This window comes from Arvicola amphibius, chromosome 6 (genome assembly GCF_903992535.2).
Source record: "Arvicola amphibius chromosome 6, mArvAmp1.2, whole genome shotgun sequence".
Classification (NCBI taxonomy): Eukaryota; Metazoa; Chordata; class Mammalia; order Rodentia; family Cricetidae; genus Arvicola; species Arvicola amphibius.
Window position 1 is genome coordinate 37,618,686 of NC_052052.2, and position 20,516 is coordinate 37,639,201.

The following is a 20,516-nucleotide window of genomic DNA, read 5'->3' on the forward strand; positions in this document are numbered from 1 at the left end:
CCAAAGACTGCCCAATTCACACAACTATCACCCACATTCAGAGGGTCTAGTAGTTTGGTTCTCTGCAGGTTCTCACACTATCAATCGGGAGTCAGAGAGCTCTCATTCGCTCAAGTCAGCTGTTTTTGTGGGTATCCTCATCATGGTCTTGACCCCCTTTGCTCCTCCCTCTCTCTCTCTTTTTTTTTTTATCTAAAAACAAAACCCTTTATCTTTTGTTTGTTTTTCTTTTTTTTCTATTTCTTTTTTTTCTCATTTTTTTTATTAAAGATTTCCATCTCCTCCCCTCCTCCTCCCCCTTCCCTCCCCTCCCTTCCACCCATACCCCCACTCCACCCCTCTCCAAAGACAAAGAGCCATCAGGGTTCCCTTCACTATGTTAAGTCCAAGGTCCTCCCAGCTCCCCCTAAGTCCAGGAAGGTGAGCAACCAAACTGACAAGGCTCACAGTGAGCCCGTCCATGCTGTAGAGTTCATGTTCATTGCCATTGTCCTTGGTTTCTCAGTCCTCCTCCACCGTCAGCCACATTCAGAGAGTCCGGTTTGGTCCCCTGTTCCATCAGTCCCATTCCGACTGGACTTGGTGGTCTCCCGTTAGATCTGTCCCACCGTCTCCTCCTGGATATTGGAAGTAGAGAAGATTGCCGGACAAAAAATGGGAACATGGTGGTGGGGTGGAATGGGGGGATGGGGGAATGGGGAGAGAAAAGTGTGAAGTGGAGGATGGGAAGAGCTTGGGGGAATAGGATGGTTGGGATATAGGAAGGGTGGATATGGGAACAAGGAATTATATATCTTAGTTAAGGGAGCCATTCTAGGGTTGGCAGAGACTTGACTCTAGAGGGGTTCCCAGGTGTCCAGGAAGACGCCCCCAGCTAGTTCCTTGGGCAGCTGAGGAGAGGGTGCCAGAAATATCCAGATCCTATTGCCATACTCATGAATATCTTGCATATCACCATAGAACCTTCACCTGGCATTGGATGGAGAAAATGACAGAGCTCCTCCCTCTCTTTAACTGGTTTCTAGAAGCTCCACTCAGTGCATAGCTGTGGCTCTCTACCTCTGCTTCCATCAGTTGCTGGATGAAGGTTCTATGATGACAATTAAGATAGTCATTAATTTGATTACAGGGAAAGGCAAGTTCAGGCACCCTCTCCACTATTGCTTAGGGTTTTAGATAGGGTCATCCTTGTGGATTCTTGGGAATTTCCCTGGTGCTAGGTTTTATGCTAGCCTAATGGCTCCCACAATCAAGATATCTCTTTTCTTGCTCTCCCTCTCTGTCCTTCTCTCATATTGACCATCCTGTTCCCTCAAGTTCTCCTCCCCGCTGCCCTTCTTACCTCCACTTCCCCTCCCAACTCCCTTCACCCCCCCCCCCCAGATCCTAATTGTCTCAGGAAATCATGTCTATTTCTCCTTCTCAGGGGGATCCTTAATGGAATATTTGTATCTCTTTTACTACAAGTCCTATTTCTTCATAATTATAAACATAGTCTCAGTGTATGTCATGTTAAGTGAGATATTTTTCAAGGATTTACTCTACTTCAATTAAGTTGCCAAATTATTTGGGTAGAGCCCTTCATTTCATACTTTTTATGTCTTCTTGATATCTTCAGGGCCTATGATGGGATGGCCTACTTCATTTTCTCTTTGTGTCTTTATATCTTCAGCAAATACTGAGCGATCCTTTCAGATCAATGCTACTGCTAAATTTTTATTTTATTTATTGAATTTTCTAATTTCAAATTTTACATATAGTTCCTCTTTATATAATCTTTCTTTAATGGAATTTTTCTATTTTTATTATGCCTATAATAGCTTATTAAAATATTTTATGATGGCTGTTTCTAAATTCATGTCAAATCATTCTAATATGTGGCATCTACTGATTTTCTTTTACTCTTTCAAGATTAGATATTTTTGAGGCTCAAAGGTGGTGCCATTGGTAAGTTTTTTGCTGCATAAGCATGAAGCCCTGGGTTAGGATCCTCAGACTCACATATATGACCAGGCACTGTACACACCTCTAATTCCATTACTGGGAAGTCAGAAACATGAGAATGTCTGCAGCTTTCTGAACAGACTTACTAAACAAATTAGTAGGTTCAGTGAGAGACCCTGCCTTAACCAATAAGAAGATTTCTAGATGATTTACCTTTTTTGCCTTTAAGAGTCTATTTTTAAAGACAGGGTCTCATTGTGTATACCTGGATGGCCTAGAACTCAATGTGTGAAATAAGCAACAACCTCAAACTCACAAAGATCCACTCTAGAGTGCCTTTAATCTTGGCACTCTAGAGCCACATCTACCCCTTTTAAGAGCCTTATCTTTGTTGTAAACATGGTTGTTATGGTTTTATTTGTACGGAGTAGAAGAAGGACAGAAAATATGTCTATTACATTGGGGGCATTTGGCATTTTTGCCTTAGTAATAAAAAGCCATTGGAAAATATTTCCCTTATAGAAACAGGGATTGCTATTGTAACACAATGATCTCTGGAACTTGCTGTCTACCAGCCTAGCCTCAGGTTCAGTGAGAGAACTTGTCTCAAAGGAATAAGATGGAGAGTTTTAGAATAAGACACCTAATGTTCTACTCTGGCCTTTCCACAGTCACCCACATTTACACACATATTCTCTCTCCCTCCACTCCTCCCCTCTCTCTCCTTTATCCCTCTCTAAAATCTTTACCTGGTGTTTGTTTTAGGTTTGTTTTAGATTGCCATTAACAGCCATTCTCTTTATTCTAAAACAAAACAAAGCAAAACACCTCACCCTTGCAACCACCAAAGCAATAATAACAACAAAAACAAAATTCAGCACATACTAGGGCCTAATGTGTATTTCAGTTGAAAAAAGAGAGCTAATCTGGGCAGGTGCCACACGTCTGCAATTCAAGTACATGTAAGGTGAAACAAGGTAATCATAACTGTGAGGTCAGCCTGGGAGAAGGGCCAGTTCCAAGCCAGCCAGGGATATATGCTAAGTTCCTGTCTCAAGGAACAACAAAAAAACGAACAACAACAAAAAAAAAAACCAAACAAACAAAAAAAAACCAGTTAAAAGAGGTTGTTCATGGCCAGGTTTTGGAGACCAGGGACAAAGTCAACCAGCAAAGGCACTGGCTAAAGAATTAGATTAGCTGGAAAGAACATCTGGTTATTGCCCCAAAATTAGGTACTGATATCTAAAAGGAATCAGTATCATGGAATCGCTAAAAGGGTCAAGGTCAACACGTTTGTTTTACCAACATATTTTTAACATGTTGAAGAAACTAAAGCAATAATAATAAATAATAATAGCTATGGTCATGGTCATATGTGTATATAATACAACAGAACGAGCTCATTCAATCCTTCCATTAAGCTTCTTTCTATAGAAACTGAAATAAGAAGTCATTCAATTCTAAAATAAAGAAGCTAAAAATTCAGGGAGTGACAATAAGCCACCAATTACAACAGCATGTGGCAACCATGCTGAGTTAGCATCATGAACGGCACAGCATGAAGTCAGGAAAAACTGCCCACAACAGAAGACTCTTTACTCACATCCAAAAAGGATCTGTGAGAAGAACGGGGACAGAGAAAGCCTTGAGGGAGTGGGTACTAATGCCAGGGCACAGCCAAGGCCAGGACTCCCAGGCCTAGGAAGAGAGACCTTCTAGGAAGACTAAACTAGCCCTTCCCCCTGTGCTGTACCTAAAACCACCCTGAAGTTCCACATCACTGCTGCATTAGCAGAATCCCACCTAGACTAGCTTTACTACATGTGTGTCCGCTTTGTCTTTTGTTCATTCTTTTGCTGTCCCTAGTCAGGTTTCCAGGACACGGGGATGGGGGAGTGGGGTGGGAGAGGGAGGACATAGCAGAGAAGCAAAGTGAGAAACACAATAACTCTCCACACAGGAGAAAGCAAGAAACGGGAGTTATCAATCAGCAGAGACAGACCCCGGATTCCAGTCTATGTGGTTAAGTGGACAGTGAACGGCTAAAATAAAATGGTACAAACTGAGCAAAAGTTTCTGTTCAGTATTGATGTCAAAGTTTATGGCAGGTAATTAAGAGGATGGAGTATAGCAAAACTTGTCTTTGAGTCATTGGCATTTAATTTGTCATTCCACAGGATACTGTGAGAAGCTAGCTGAAACACAAAGATTAGCACACAGTAGGCCACACCCAAGTACTCTGGGCTGTTCTGGATCACAACCCCAGCTAGTTCCTTGGGCAGCTGAGGAGAGGGAGCCAGAAAAGGCCAGATCCTATAGCCACACTGATGAATATCTTGCATATCACCATAGAACCTTCACCTGGCGATGGATGGAGATAGAGACAGAGCCACACATTGGAGCACCAGACTGAGCTCCCAAGGTCCTGATGAGGAGCAGAAGGAGGGAGAACATGAGAAAGAAAGTCAGAACTGTGAGGGGGTGCGTTCACCCACTGAGACGGTGGGACAGAACTAATGGGAGATCACCAAGTCTAGTTGGAATGGGACTGATGGAACTTCCGACCAAACCGGAGTCTCTGAAAGTGGCTGACTGTGGAGGCTGACCGAAAAGCTAAGGACAATGGCTATGGGCTTGGTCTCTACGACAAGGACGGGCTCTGTGTGGGCCTTGTCAGTTTGATTGCTCACTTTCCTGAACCTGGGGGGAGTTGGGAGGACCTTGGACTTAACATAGTATAGGGAACCCTGATGGCTCTTTGGCTTGGAGAGGTAAGGAGTGGGGGTATGGGTGGAGGGGAGGAAAGGGAAGAGGGAGGAGGAGGGGAGGAGATGGAAATTTTTAATAAAAAAAAATGAGAAAAAAAGATCTCTGACCGTGAGGCTGCTGAGACCCAGAGCTTTAAGCATATATTTGGCAAATCAAAGTCCACAAAAGTTTCAGTATCTTTTCTCATAATTTTATTGCTTTGTTCTGCCAAAGCAAGGCTTATACTACCCAAGAAATTCTGCATAAAATTTAAATATCAATCTCTCATTCCTTTGGCAGTAGATCAGCCAAAAAACTCATAGCTTAAGATTCCTCTAGCCTAAGATGTTCTGTTTCTAGTACCCACAGCTTCATTTGCATAACGGTCTTTTTCACTTTTTACATCTGTGTTTTATTTATACTGCAACAGAAATATTTAGAAGTTTATGTCACAATAAGTTTCTAATCTAAATTTGGTGGTTTTTTTCAATTGTTCAGCAGTTTAAAAACCACACACAGAGTAAAATTTCCAGCAAGAAATTCCTCATTCTGATGCCCATCTTAATTTTCCTCATAAATAAGCAACTATTATCATACCATATACTTTGGTGTTGATTCTGAAACACAATATGACTTTGAAATATGACTTTTCTAAGGGTAAGTTTACATTATTAATGAAAATACAAAGTTGTATTTGCTTGACATAAATTGGTACCATTACAGGTTTTGTTTGTTTTATTCTTTACCTTGATATTCATTTGAAGAATTAGGCTATCATAAAAGACTTGTGAATATTATTTGATTAGCATTTTTTTCCTAAACAAGAATAGCTTTAAGTTCCAAGTCAACTAATGAGCTCCTTCTGAAACCCTCCACTCCGACTAAATATACTGAACTTTAATAATAATTTGCCTGTATTTTTAGTATGAATTTATCATTTTATATTGCACTATAATATTCCACAGACTTGGTTCCTCCTCACTGATAGAAGGCATGTTTCTATATGTTAAAAATGTATCTAATACCTTTATATACACAGGATAAAGAAAACTATCGCTCTAGCTATGCTAAATTTTCATCAACATACAAATTATTTATTTGTTATTCATTTAATAAACAGCTCAACAACGTTCTCTGCTGTTTAAAAATCAGTTGAAACTGACTGCACCTGTAAGATATGAATAGTATTCCTTACGTTCTTAGTATCATAATTATGATCACTATTATTCAGTGACATGGTCCACTTACCTTGTGAAACTTAAGGTTAAGTGATGTTAATACATGGCTTGTTCGTTTGTTTATTCCTCTGTTTCCCCATCAAACTATAGGCACTAAGAAGCATAGGAACATCATTCTTGCCACCAGATTTTCAGGGCTTTGTTTGTATTAGGGGTCTCAGTACTACTTCTTTAATCCATAGTTGGGCAACTATCACATGCTCCCCCTCATATATAAATTCTAGCTTTTAATTTTTATAAGTATATATTCATACAGATATGTGTTGTGAGACTGAAAAGGTGACCATGGAAATACAACATGAGGTTTAAAAGGGAGGTGTTGAGGACAATAAGTGGAAAGGGGACCACTGAGGGAAGAAGGGAACAAGGAAGGGACAGGGGTATGGGGGAGAAGAAGATGTGAGAGAACCAATCAAAAATAAGTTATGTATGAATTGCCATGATGAAAAACTATTATTTTGTGTGCTAATTAAAAAGCAAACAGCGCTGAACATGGTGGTATATCTTTAATCCCAGAACTCAGGAGGCAGAAGGAGGTCAATCTCTTGAGTTCAAGGTCAAACTGGTCTATATAGTGGGTTCCAGACATCCAGGACAATGTAGAGAGACCCTGTCTCAAAAACTCAAACAAATAACAAAAAGAAAAAACACATAAAAATAATTATTAAAGAAGTTAGAAGTAAGAAGTTAGTATTTCTTTCCTCTCAATTAATAAATGTTTTCTAAAAGTACTCACTATATAAAAATGTCACCACATGATCAGGATTTAATTTGAAATTAAAGAACAGACTGACTCTATCTCCCTTAACTAGATGCTGCCTAAGCCTCCATTACCCACAGCTAAATTCCATGAAAGAGAAGCACAGCTTCCTGGCTCTTCTTTTGTAATGGAGGCAACCAATTAGCAACACTCAAGAAATTGTTTAAATATAAAACCAATATAAATCACAAAGAGTGGCAAGTTAAATATCTTGAGCCAAATATAGTCATCCATTATCCAGACATGCCTTTAAAATATGGCATAATAAATAAATGTTTTGGATTATTAAGTAAGTAGTACTTCTTACAGATTAAACATTTTTAATTGATCAAAAAAGGAAAAATGAAAGGAAGTAAAACTGCTTCCATGTTTGGTTTTTAGTTGGCCTGTACATTCATACAGATAAATGTAATGTTTGTATATGTTAAAAAGGAATTTCATCAAGTCAGATTTTTTTATTCTAAGTAGTATAAAATAAAATTACACTAGAATAATACCTTATTTGCATATCATAAAAAACTTAGAAAATTTTATTATAATCCTAGTTATTGCAAAGACTCATCACCTCTTGTCAGTGTCGATACAGTTAAGGCATCAAAATGACAGAGGTCGAAAAATATCGACACTGACAAGAGGTGATGAGTCTTTGCAATAACTAGGATTATCTCATACTTCTGAAGGAAATGCAAACTGAAAGAAACACACTGAAAATTAGTTTGAAAATTATTGTAAAGTTTAATAATCACTTAACATATGACCAAGAAATCTTACTCCCAAGTATTTCAGCTTGTTGAAATAAATCGTATATTCACGAATACAACCAAATAGTACACAAATATTTATAACAGTCAAAAAGAAATATCTGTGAAACAATTAAATAAACTGTAGGAATTTCTACTTAAAAAATCTTAGTGTTTACTTGTTACTACTTATTGTTTATCTTGATAATAGGCCTTCTTTGTTCTATTTCATGCTGGTTTCTGAGTACCTAGCATACACGGTATTTTTGACCAAAAATGATATGAAAATAACACTTTAGAAGCATTTCTCTGACTATAAAGAAAAGGAAAATGCAATCACTATATATCTCTATATCTGTCTCTACATGTGTGTGTGATGACTCTCAATCAGCTGTTTGAAAAATCAAATAAACAACAAAAAACCTGCTGTGTATTCTGTTGCCAAACTACAATATTAATAGAGCAGGAGAGATATTAAACACACTTTCACCTTAAGATATTTTCAAATTAGACTGAAACTGGAACAGAGCCTCATCATAAGTCAAGGAACATCCACAGTATGTAGACATAAAGCCAAAAACATAAAGAATATAACATATATGGCATAATAGATTGAAACAAGAGAACAGAAATAATGGCTTCTGGTATCATTTATGTATTCATTATTGTTAAACCAATTTTTTTGTTTTGTCTACTTGGAATGATGTGGGATATCCTTCTGTACATGTGTTGCTTTTTTGATTGGTGAATAAAGCTGTTTCGGGCAAATGGCTTAGTAGAGTAAAGCCAGGTGAGAAATTTGAACAGAGATATATATAGAGATAGCAGGCAGAGTCAAAGAGACTCCAAGTAACTGCCAAAGGAGAAAGATGCTAGAACAGAACCTTACCCAGTAAGCCACAGCTTCATGGCTATATACAGATTAATAAAAATGGGTTAATAAAAAAATAAAAAAGATGCAAGAGTTAGCTAATAAAAAACCTGAGCTAATAGGTCAAAGAGTGTTGTAATTAATATAGTTTTGTGTGATTATTCAGGTCTGGGAGGCCAGGAAACGAAAGAGTGTAACACATGTCTGTACACACACACACATACTTGTATACATAATTTACTCAAGACAACACAGTAAATAATCTGATTAAAAAGTCTGAGCTTAATCCAATAAAATAATGGTAAAAGGTCATTTCAGAAAGAGGAGAGCAAAATGCAGGAAGATATCAAACAACATGATCTCTGTAATGGACTATTAGGAAGTTCAGGAAGTGCTTAAAGCAAGGTAGATTAGATAGATAGTAACTTGACAAGAGTTGCATATGCCAGAGAAGACTGACCTTTACCCTAAAGACAAGAGCAAGATATTTAAGAGTTGCAGAAGTTGAACAGTTGGGTTAGATTTGAACTTTACATAGAATACCCCAGGTGTTGTCTGAAAGAGAGACTTCAAAAGCAAGATCTAGACAAAGCAGCAGCTCCAAAGACAGCCTAGGAACCATGGTAACAACTGGGCCGGATGACTGCAGCATTGACAAAAGTGTACAAACAAACTCAGGAAGGAATTTGAGAGCTGACCACGTAAGACTTTATAATCTATAAATGGAGATTTATAATATAATTTAATGACCTATAACTGAAATCAGATTTTCTAATCTAAATGGCACCTGAGTCTATAATTTATAGATAGAGATAGAGATAACCTCGCAGAATTGTTGGACAAACTGAATAGTCGTGATTTAACAGCGTTGCCACAGCATTTGTGATAAATGCATTACTCTAAAAAATATGATTTGTTGTAGAATATTTTAACAGGTAAAGATGTGTTGTATTTGCTTATGCTACAGAATATTACTTTAACTTTGTAAATTGTGTTACATTTGTTTGTACTGCATTTGCTTAATCATGTAAACCTGTGTTGCATTTGTTTCACCTTGCCTGCCTAAGGCACCTGATTGAGCTAATAAAAAGCTGAACAGCCAAAAGATAGGCAGAAGAGGGAGAAGCAGGACTAGTGGGCAGAGAGAACAAATAGAAGAAATCTAGGCTTGAGAAGAGCAAGAGAGAAGAACGAATGGAAAGAAAGGGAGTAAAGGCCAGCCAGGCAGCCAGCAATCAGCAGACACAGAGTAGGACACACAGAAAGAAAGGTAAAAAGCCCCAAGGCAAAACATACATAAAGAGAGCCGGATTAAAGTAAGAGCTAAGACAAGGCATTATAAGATAATAGCATTCATAACTAATAATAAGTCTCTGTGTCATGATTTGGGAGCTTGTTGGTGGCCCAAAAGAAAAAGCATGGTTAAAAAAAAAACATAAATCCACATCAGAGGTATTTTAAAAAAGTGCCACATTTTGAGTTTACATGACTGTACAAACAGTAGCAACACTCACTGGAATATAAAATAAAGACATAATTTTACACAGCAAGAAGAGGAGTTCTTTTTTTTAATAATTAGTGCGAGCGAGGCTGTGTAGTCCAGGATACTAGAGATAATGCTGAAATATGGAGAGAGAGACAATATGTACAGTGTGAAATACACAGGCTACAATGAGAAGGGGAAACCCTATGAAGGAGAATCAGAAGAGATGGGATCAGAACTCCAAGGAAACGGTTTCTAACAGTGAAACAGCAACAATACCAAGTGCAAGATAAATTAAGACAGTGGGGACAGTATGCCCGCTAAGTTTAACAACATCAGAATGATCTACACAATAGTGAAAAGCCAATTAACAAATACTGTAAAGTTAAATGCCGGCTGTTTACATCGGGCTTCCTCACTTCACATTATAATGATAGTGTCTGTCTAAAATATCATGGGGAAGCATACAAACATTATGGACACAGTAATGCATTTTATGTATATCATAGACACACAGAGGAAATAATCTCAAACATAGTTACTAGGCTAATTTAACAGTTTCAAGAAACTAAAAATTATCTTTGCAAAACAATGTAAGACAACTTGAAAGAATTAAAGTAAATGCATGTTTGCAGCACTTATACTGAAACTGAAATGATATAGTCTATATGGAAACTGCAAGATTTATGTCCTGCTATCTTAATTTGTCTGTTTTTCTATACATTCTAAAATGCCCAATCTTCTGAATGTTTCCTCAAACAAACAAACAAACAAACAAATTCTTGATTCATGAAGCACAGTTTATAGTCTATGAAAATCTTTAAGAAATACATATATGCCACCAATTTAAAAAGAAGGGTTATTTAAATTTAAATTTTATAAATTTGCCTATAGGAAAAAAATTTCCTGAATAGAATACAGATAACATAGCCAATAAGAACAATAATTAATAAATGGACCTCATGATGCTGCAAAGCTTCTGTATGGCAGAGACACCATCATTTGTACAAAAGGACAGGCCACAGAATATGAAAAGACTTTTACCAATTATACACATGATATATGGTTAATACTTCAAATACATAAAAAAATTTTAAAAACTCAAAATAAAACAATTCAATTTTAAAAATTGGGTACAAATCTAAACAGAGAGTTCTCAAAAGAAGAAAGAGAAAAATGACTGAAAGCCATGTAAAGAAATATTCAACATCTTTGCTTATCAGGGACATACAAATCAAAATTACTTTGAGATTTCATCTTATACCAGACAGAATGGGCAAGATTAATAAAATAAAAAAAAACAGCTTATCTTGCAAGAATGTGCAGTAGTGGAAACACTCATCCACTGTGGTATGTGTAGAAACTAGCATAGCCACTATGAAAATCAGCGTGGTAGTTCATCTACCTCAAGATCCAGCTGTAGCATTCCTAAGACTAGACCGAGAACTTTACATCTACAGAGTCACTTTCTCAACGACTGCTGCTCTATTTATCATACACAGAAATTGGAAATAATCTAGATGTTCATCAACAGATGAATGGATAAAGAAAATATAGTACATTTATACAATGCAATATCTCTCAACTTTTAAAAATCATAAAATTCACAAGAAAGTGAATAAAGCTAGAAAAATCATCCTGAGTGAGTTAACCCTGACCCAAAAAGACAAACATGGTATGTGTTCACTTATATATGGAAGTTAGTTGTTAGGTTTCCAAGTTTAGGTACAGAGTAAGGGACTGGGCAGGCCATCTCATAGAAAGGGGAGATAGAACAGACAGTTGTGGATGTGTGGGGTAACTGGAATGGGAGGATCAAACAGAGCAATGGAGAAAGGTGAAGGGATGGAAGGGGGTGCAACAGTGGTTCTCAACCTGTAGGTCATGACCTTATGGGGGTCATATATCTGATATCCTATATATTAGATATTTTATTACAATTCATAACAGTAGCAAAATTACAGTTATGAAGCAGGAACAAAATGATTTTATGGTGGGGGCACCATGACATGAGAAATTGGATGAAAGTGTCACAGATTTAAAGAAGTTGGGAACCACTGGAATACAGGGAGAAGTAGCTAAACTAAGGACCATTTTAGAAGTCATACAGAAACCTAATATAAAGCTTTCTATATCTATGCCAAATAATGGGAGAGACAAAGCCCCATCTAGACCTCTCTCACAATCAAATGGAGGCTTCTCCCTGTGCCAGAAATGGGTTAATTAAGTTGTTGGTCTAAGGGACCCCATGGAAACCCCCAAACCACCCAGGCTATTTCCAAGGCGATGGGTTGCTTTCCACAAACTGATGGTAAGGCAGGTCTTTTCACAATATAAATTTTCAATTTGTTCTGATAGTTAAGTCTTTAATCCACCTATAAAAGTTTAAAAATTATTTTTACTACTTTGTTATACATACTTCCTGCTATTTCTACTATTTGTATGACAATTATTGTCATAATATATCTTCTATAAGTAGCTTTGTTTATTATTTCTCTACTGTTCATGCAGACTGCTCCTCTCTTCTTATGCCATGTTATGGTGATTTTACATTACAACCGCTATAAAAAGTTAGTTGAAGTGCCAGTTGCATTAATAAATATGTATGAAATTTATTGTTTTTCCTTAAATTTTAGTGGGATCATCTTGTTTTATTTTATACATTAATTTTAGAAATAGTTTGTCAAATTCTATTAGAAATTGGAAAGAATTCTTGTTGGAATTGTTTTGAGATATGCTAATGTTGAGAGATCTTTGTACTGTTGAGACTTTGTTTATGTGAGCACAGCTTTGGCTCTCAGTACATCAAATTGCTCCTCCACTGCCTCTCACTGTTGATGATAACTCTCTTATCTTATTCCTCTTCATTTCTCAATGAATGCTGCTCAAACTTCATTATAATTTGAAAAATATATATTTAAGCCAATTGCTATGACAGACTGGTCACTGGCACCCTCTCTCCAGAAAAACTACTACTCCATTTTTCTCAGCTACGGATCTGTGTGCATACTTTACACCTTGATATTAACAATAACTACATTACTGTAATCCTGTCAGCTTTATCCATCCTGTTCCACTAAACACCATTTTACAATTTACTAAACAATATTCTAACTCCACAACTTCTATAACTTCATCACAGTCTCCAATAAAGTTTATGCCTGTTGTTTAATAGTAATTATTGTAGTTAATTTTTATTTCAAAAATGGTTAATTTTGCATGATATGGTCATTTCAAATGACCTGTATTCAATGCCTTCCTATATCGTATTTTCCCAACCCCATATCTTCCACCCCTTTAATATACTCTCTCTCTTGTTTGTATCCTGAATTGTCTTTATCCTCCTTCAACTTAGTGATATATATTGTTAAAACTGAACCCATGATATAGTCTCAGCCATAACAGACTATCTGGTAGTAAATTTATCTTCCATTTATATATTATTAGTGAACAGTTGTTTTAGACAACGTCACCAGCAACTCAAGGCTGAAACATGAGAGGAAAAAATGAAGTACAGTAAGACCTATGATTCCTAACATATCCAAACAGAACACACACCCTAAACTATGATATAAAAAATAAGGGACTTTCACAACATATTGTTGAAGAAACCAAAGTTAGAATAAAGGATGAATTTAAGATGGTAGAGCTATAGTTACAGAACAGAATGTTAGAATAGAGACACTGGCAAAGAAAACTGTTCCATGTATCTTTAGAGTATTAAACTGGGCCACTCGATGTATGAAAAGTTATATACATACATGGTAAGACTCCAAGAAAATGAACAAATATTATTATTTACTAGAAAGTAACTTCCAACTAACTAGTCCTAAAGTCGAAGCTATTATAGGCACAGCTTTACAGCACATAAAAGTCACCTTATGACTATGATGAAATGACTGCTCCCATTCACACCCAGTTACCAAAATCAACGAGTCGAAATAGAACATAATACACATCAGGTTGGAAATGGGAACCCCAATGCTGGAGATCCCTACTAAAGACTCAGGGAATAGTTTCACTCCTAGGTCTGCCAGGAATTTTAAGATACACTGTTCAGAGATACTCAGGTACAGCACTGACGATCTGACATTCAGCAGGTACGTCCAGAGTCATGTCTGCGCAGTAGGGAGATTACCATCTCTATATTATGCCTCCCTTACTAAAGCTTTAAAGTCCAATCAGCTCTACATGTATTAAAAATAACAATTTTAATAAGAAAATACTATTCTTTTGAGAAATGGGGTCTTTCTCTCAGACACAAGACTAACAACAGACTTTATTATTCTTCTTTCTGTATCTAGATAAAATCTATTGGTATACCCAGATAAAACAGGATTGATGAATAGAGGAAAAGAAACCAAATATAAAAAATAAACTTGTCCTGTTGTGTGATGTTGTTACTAAAGAGCAATTAATTTTTTTACGACTAGAGGCCTGGGGCACTCAATCATAAACTGTTTATCTATGTGAAATCTCAAAGTGAAGAAAATAAACAATTCACTCTGGATATGCAAACATCTGAGTAAAAAAGAAGCAATTCCAATAAAGAAATTCAAAGAAAGACACCTCGCACTCCACCACTAGGAAAGCAGCAGAAACTTTAGACAGCATGCATTGGCTGTCTAAAATATGCACATGCACATCCTTGTCAAATAGCTCCCTTCACATTTTTCCTAAAGGGATGCTATGAAAGTATTTCCTACATTAAGATGTTTCCAACAGTACTATTTACAATAACACACAGTCCTCAATAATATTTATATTCAAGAGTAAGGAACCAGTCTTGTAGTAAACAGCCATTTGCCATGTTTGTAAGAAATTAGTGATAAAATAATTATAATGATGTTTAGATTCTTAAAAGCAAGATGCTAAAGTATATTTATAGCACAAATTAATTGTAATCCAAAGTGAACAAGCATAGAGAAAATATCCCAACTTAGTAGTACCTGTTTCTAACTAGGAAAAATGATGGAGTATGTGGGTATGTATGTGGAAGCAGTGTGTGTGTGTGTGTGTGTGTGTGTGTGTGTGTGTTTCTCTTTTCTGCTTTTAAAGATTTTCTATATTCTATGTTTACTACATTGAGTATTGTCTGCTTTTGGAGTCAGAAAAAGAAAGATAAATTTAGAATATAAAAACTATGCATGAATGAAAACACCTTAAATAGCCCAGGCATATCATTTTATATTCTCTTATTGGCTAAAATTTTATCTTAAGTATTTAAATAGAAAAATTTGCTTTTACCTCACACAAGTGTTCTGTTGCATCAATAATGCATTTCTACATCATAATATTTAACATCAGTTTTTCAGAAAGAAAATTACTTTTTCATAAAGGTACCAAGACATTTAGTTTCCATCAACTCTTGCAAATGTACTATTTAGCAACTACTTTCGGAGGGCTAATATATCAGTCCTGTGATACAGCAGCGCATGTCCCAAGCTTTTATCTCTTCCTAACAACATCAAGGAAAATAACCCCAGAGCTAGTCCTGCATGTACAGTACATTTGATCCTTCAATTTTTAACATTCATTTAATGGAGTCTGCCTGTGATGACTAATATTTCCTTGTCCGCTAGTACCAACCACTAAATAAGGTTTTTGATGAGATTACATTTGTGCAGCTCTCGTTTTAACGGAAATTGTAGAGATATGGGGAAAGATTACAGGAAGAGACATTATAAAAGCAGATCTCACAAGTCAAACTTAATAGCAAAACCATTCTCTTCATGTAGGCAACCATGAAAACAAATATCCTGTGAGTTAGGGACATACTTTCTATCTTTCTATTAGATCTTTAAGCCTTGAGACAGATTTCCATTACTTTACAATGTGGTTAGAGCTGATGAGACAGTGGCCACAAAAAGATGATGAATGAAGTACAAGGCAGAAAACTAGATGAACACATCTAAGGTTTGGGGGTGTACAAGCATAGGATAGTCTTGCTTATGTTAGTTAGAAGCCAGAGAGACAGATTAAATGTCAGCCATGACAACTTCAAAATAAATGTGCATAAAACATACCCAATTATCTTATTAATAATCAAACAATAAAAATATAAACAGACATTCTGATAAGCAAACTAGAATAGCAACCAAAAATATTTAAAATGCATGAGGAACTTTCCCAAAAGTCTGTGTATAACTTAAGGAAGTAATTTCCTCCAAATTTCAAAATAGCACATCCCCCTCTCCTTTACTTATTAATATAAGCTGTATAGGGACAGTCTTCATGAAGATTGAAGTGAATATGAGACAAGGGTTGGTCCTAATGGGTCTCAAAATTAAAGAAATCTAAAAACTTAAGATATGAACTAATATTCAGTCTCTTTAACAACAAAATCAAAAGTAAGCAGCCCCTTTTCTAGGAGTTAATGGCTTCTTAGATGCAATAAGCAAGCTGAAGGATATATAAACTATATAAGAAAGAAAAGTATAATTCTTTTAATGGACTTGGAAATTCTGGCATATTACTCCTGCATTTAAGAAAGTGTTTACCTCCATCCATATAAACTGTCTGCAGAATAGCTGTTTCTTTTCAGAGGAGTGTATATGTGACAAGCATAACTTACCAACATAAGTCAGCAACAGCAACAGAAGAAGGCAAGGGTGTATGTTCACTTCGTGATATCAAGTGATCATTGCAGTGAGCCCACATGGTTATTTTGAAGTATTTTGAAGAGTACTGATTATTTTATGAAATAAACCTAGAGTCAGGTGAACCACTGCACATGGTCAGGAGGGAGAAAGGGTACAATATTGCTATAATAGAAACTGTAAAAGAGACTTGGTCATGTAAGACGGCATAAAAGCAAGAAGCAAAGGGGGTGGGAGGGTCTCTGTGTGAGTGTTGGTTCTTTTGTCTCCTTCCCATATGTGCTAAAACTCTGAGTTAGCACATTTAGTAGGATACAAATATCTTTCCTATATTCAGATCCCACCAGTTAGCTTCCAAACTCAATACAGAGGGCATGTTCCCCAGTCCTATGTCAGTAGTATTGTAGAAAATTAAAACAATTAGTTGAGAAATTTAGTGGTTGTCCATCCATCTTCTGCTGGAGCCAGTTTGCCAGAAACAACACAGTGTCAAGAAAGAGCCCGAACCCCAAAAATCCAGACACTGCCTGGGCCTGAAACATGAATCAGAGCTGGAACTCAGATGGACAGAGGGATGCAAACAGCATTGACTGACTCAAGAGTAAAAACTGAACAAGAGCATTACTTTCTCCCTGGTGTTGTGGATAAAGACAACCCAGGAGAAGACAGGGTGGAACTTTCCATGGCCAGGTTTCCATATGCTAAAAGAACCACAAAATCACCAGACACACAAAGTTTGTGCAGTCTGTCTGTAGTTGTCTGAATGGAATGGAATGGCAAGGTTGCTTAGAAGTAGAGTGTGAATGTTTACTTCGAGCATATGTATGTTATCAGTCCATTTTAATCAATAACTTCTCGAGAAAAACAAGTTTCCAAAATCATTAGCAGTTAGAAAGTAAAGTTAAAGAAATCAAGTTTAAAGGGAATTAATATATTCATAAAATTTAAACATGACAGAGAAAACACAAGGTCTCCCAGAATCACTAGATGATTCTGTAAAATAGTCTTTTGAGTACCCAGGAATACCAACTTTAAGAAAGATACTCAATCAGAAGACTCATGCAGCTTTAAAAATATGAACATCCTATTGAAAAAGAGAAGCATTTTTTCTGAAATGGGGCCTATGAGAAAAGTATTTCTGGGTCTTTGCAAAGATGCTGTAACAGCATATTAGACACGGAGAACAAAAGGGTATTTCCAATGTTTCCTTAAAGCGTGCCACAAGGAAGCTTCACATATAAAGATTTAATCAGTAAACAACATACTCTTTCTTAGATACAAGTTTGCATTAATGAATTCCCATCAGGAACTCTTTACCCATTCCTCACTATCTCTTGAAACAAAAGTATATCTAGCCTTGCTGTAGATATAAAACAATATAATCTACTACAGCCCAAGTTTAACACCTGTTAAAGAAAATGTTCTTTTTGAAGATCATATTAGATAGCCACCATTTACCTCACCTGTAATTCTTTCACATTTTCAACAGTAAAGTTGAACCAGACCCGGAAGCGAGGATTACAGGTATCAGGCCTAATGAACAGATCATACTCAAACTCAGAGACTTGCTCAACCCGGCCAAGGTTACCTATGACAAAACATAAGAGAACTGTGTTTTAATAGAAGTTCATGCATCTCAACAATATTCTGAACTCTGATACTAGTACTAATCTTCATTTAGCACCGGTAGATATAAATAGGCTTAATGCTACCTAAGTGCAGCCCAAAGTAAGGAAGATGTTCAGCTAGTTCAGGTTGTATTACACAATCTCTGCCTGACTCATGATCTAGACCCTTGGTGCAACAAACAATATTTGGTTATAAAGACTGTAGTATGGTTTCAAAAAGCTGAGGAATGAACCACAAGCTACAGATTCCCAGTTAGAAAAGGATGAGGATAGAATATATACTGTTTCTAATATGCTGAACCCTCTTTAATCTTCACAACATGGCTATGTAGTCTGTGTGGTAAATTGCTAAAACTGATAATCAGTTTTAAATTGCTTAAAAAGAGTCAAGATGACTTTACCTGGCTTCAGATAAATGAATGAAAAGCTGGTATTTTGTTGATCTTAAGGAAAATAGCAATATCTTACTTAAAATGAGTTCTAGAGGGCCTGTCTCTAGATCAGTGGTTCTCAACCTTCCTAATGCTGCGACCCTTTAATACAGTTCCTCATGTGTGGTGACCTCCACCACAACATAAAATTATTTCATGGCTACTTCATAACTGTAATTTCACTACTGTTGTGAATCGTAATGTACATAACTGATATGCAGAATATCTAGATGACATGTGACCCCTGTGAAAGGGTCATTTGACGCTCAAAAGGGTTTTGACCCATAGCTTGAGAACTGCTGCTCTAGAGGAATGCTTAGGAATGAACCTTCAACCTATATGTACCAAAGTTTTAACTACGTCTTTTCAAAGTTCTGTTGACATGTCACTATTTTTTTCTGAATATGAACTGTACTATAATTGATGGAAAACTAGCCAGGGACCCAGAAACCTGGATTCTACTTCACCTCATTCCAATGGTATGATGATAGATAAGTTGCTTACCTTCTCATACTCTTATGAAAATGCTAATTTATATAATCGCAAGGTTCTTTCAGATATAACCTTCTTTAGCTGCCTGTTTCCAGCAATGAAACAGTAACTCCACAGATATAACAATTAAATTTTTCTTACTTTTATCTGATCTTTTAAAATTTAATCTGAGAAAACAATTTATTTCCCCTTCCAGAACATAACAGTACTTTTATTTTAGTACATTCACAATGAAAACCTTACATTGATGAGGAAGTACATATAAGAAATAATCAAGACCAAAGACTTTCTCTTACTTTTCTTTCAATTATATTCACAATTCTAAGGAGATTCCTTACATGAAACTAGGTCCTTGAATTATTATCATCAAAAATATTCATTAAGATATGTTTTATGAAAGTCAGAGTATTTATTACACAATGCAACTAAATAAGGGTCAGATAATTTAGGTTGGTTTTAAATTTTCTAAAAATTTAAACCATTGAAAATACATTTAAAAATACAACATACTTTTTATGTTTTCTTTTTTTTCACCACGCCACAAGAAGGCGTGGGCAGACACTCGGGACAGACGGCCCATGCTGCTCTGTGATAGAACTCGGGATTTGAACTCAGGACCTCGGGATTTGCAAGCGCCGCACTTAACACGCTGAGCCACCGCTCAGCTCGCTACAACATACTTTTTATAATTATAAAGTAAAGAATATGAGAGTGGGTAGATGGTTCAGTATGTAAGAGTGCTTGGAACCAAGGCTAATAATATGTGTAGGATCCCCAAACACCAACAATAAAAGGAGAGCACCAACTCCTTCAGTGGTTCTCTGATTCCACAGGAGCACCCTGGTTTACATCTACCAATACATGCATACACAAAATAAATAAATATAATATTGGAAAGGTCACATAAATTGAAACATAAGCATTTATTCCTACATTAAAGGAGAGAATACAAATTTTAACCACTATGTAATTAAGACTGAATTTAATTTTAGTAGAAAATTAATAATCCTAATTATAGATGTATGCTATAGACATTCTGACACTTAAGTATGTCAAAAAAATTTAATTTTTAGAACATGTCCCACAAATGAGGTACTTTTGCTTTCCCATTATACATACGAGAAAAACAAGAAATACCAAACTAAGACAGCTCCAAAGTTATGCAGTAAGTAAATAAGTAGCATTTGCAAATGAATTGAATGCAAATAGACATCTCTAACCACCAGGCAATACAACTGGGCACTGAATAGACTAGCAAAAGCATCACAGAGATGTGAATGGAAGCAGACTGTAAACCATTATGCTTGATACCTACTCCATTATTAAAACAACAAAAACTTAAAAGGAGTCACTGCACACTTCAACCTTTCTATTCTAAAATTATGTATCAATGTTTAATTTAATCTTCAAAAGAAAGCATATATTCAGTCTGTTTTAATAGTTGGACAGTACACATGGATTTCAGTAAGAAGAAATCTTTAAATTTATACTATGTACAGAGTTTTTAATAATAATATATAACTGCAAAAGCATAAGGTTTCAAAGTAATTTTACTCATATTATTAAATCTTCACCTTGA

General features: G+C 36.1%; 1 protein-coding gene across 1 annotated transcript in view; it reads right to left on the bottom strand.

Moving 5' to 3' along the window:
* Window positions 1-20,516, bottom strand: part of Agbl4 (AGBL carboxypeptidase 4) — a 1,010,368-nt gene that overhangs the window by 900,999 nt on the left and 88,853 nt on the right. Inside the window, exon 3 of the mRNA XM_038334417.1 lies at window positions 17,850-17,974. Within this exon, the coding sequence (XP_038190345.1) occupies window positions 17,850-17,974 (125 nt within the window). The remainder of the gene's footprint in view (window positions 1-17,849; window positions 17,975-20,516) is intronic.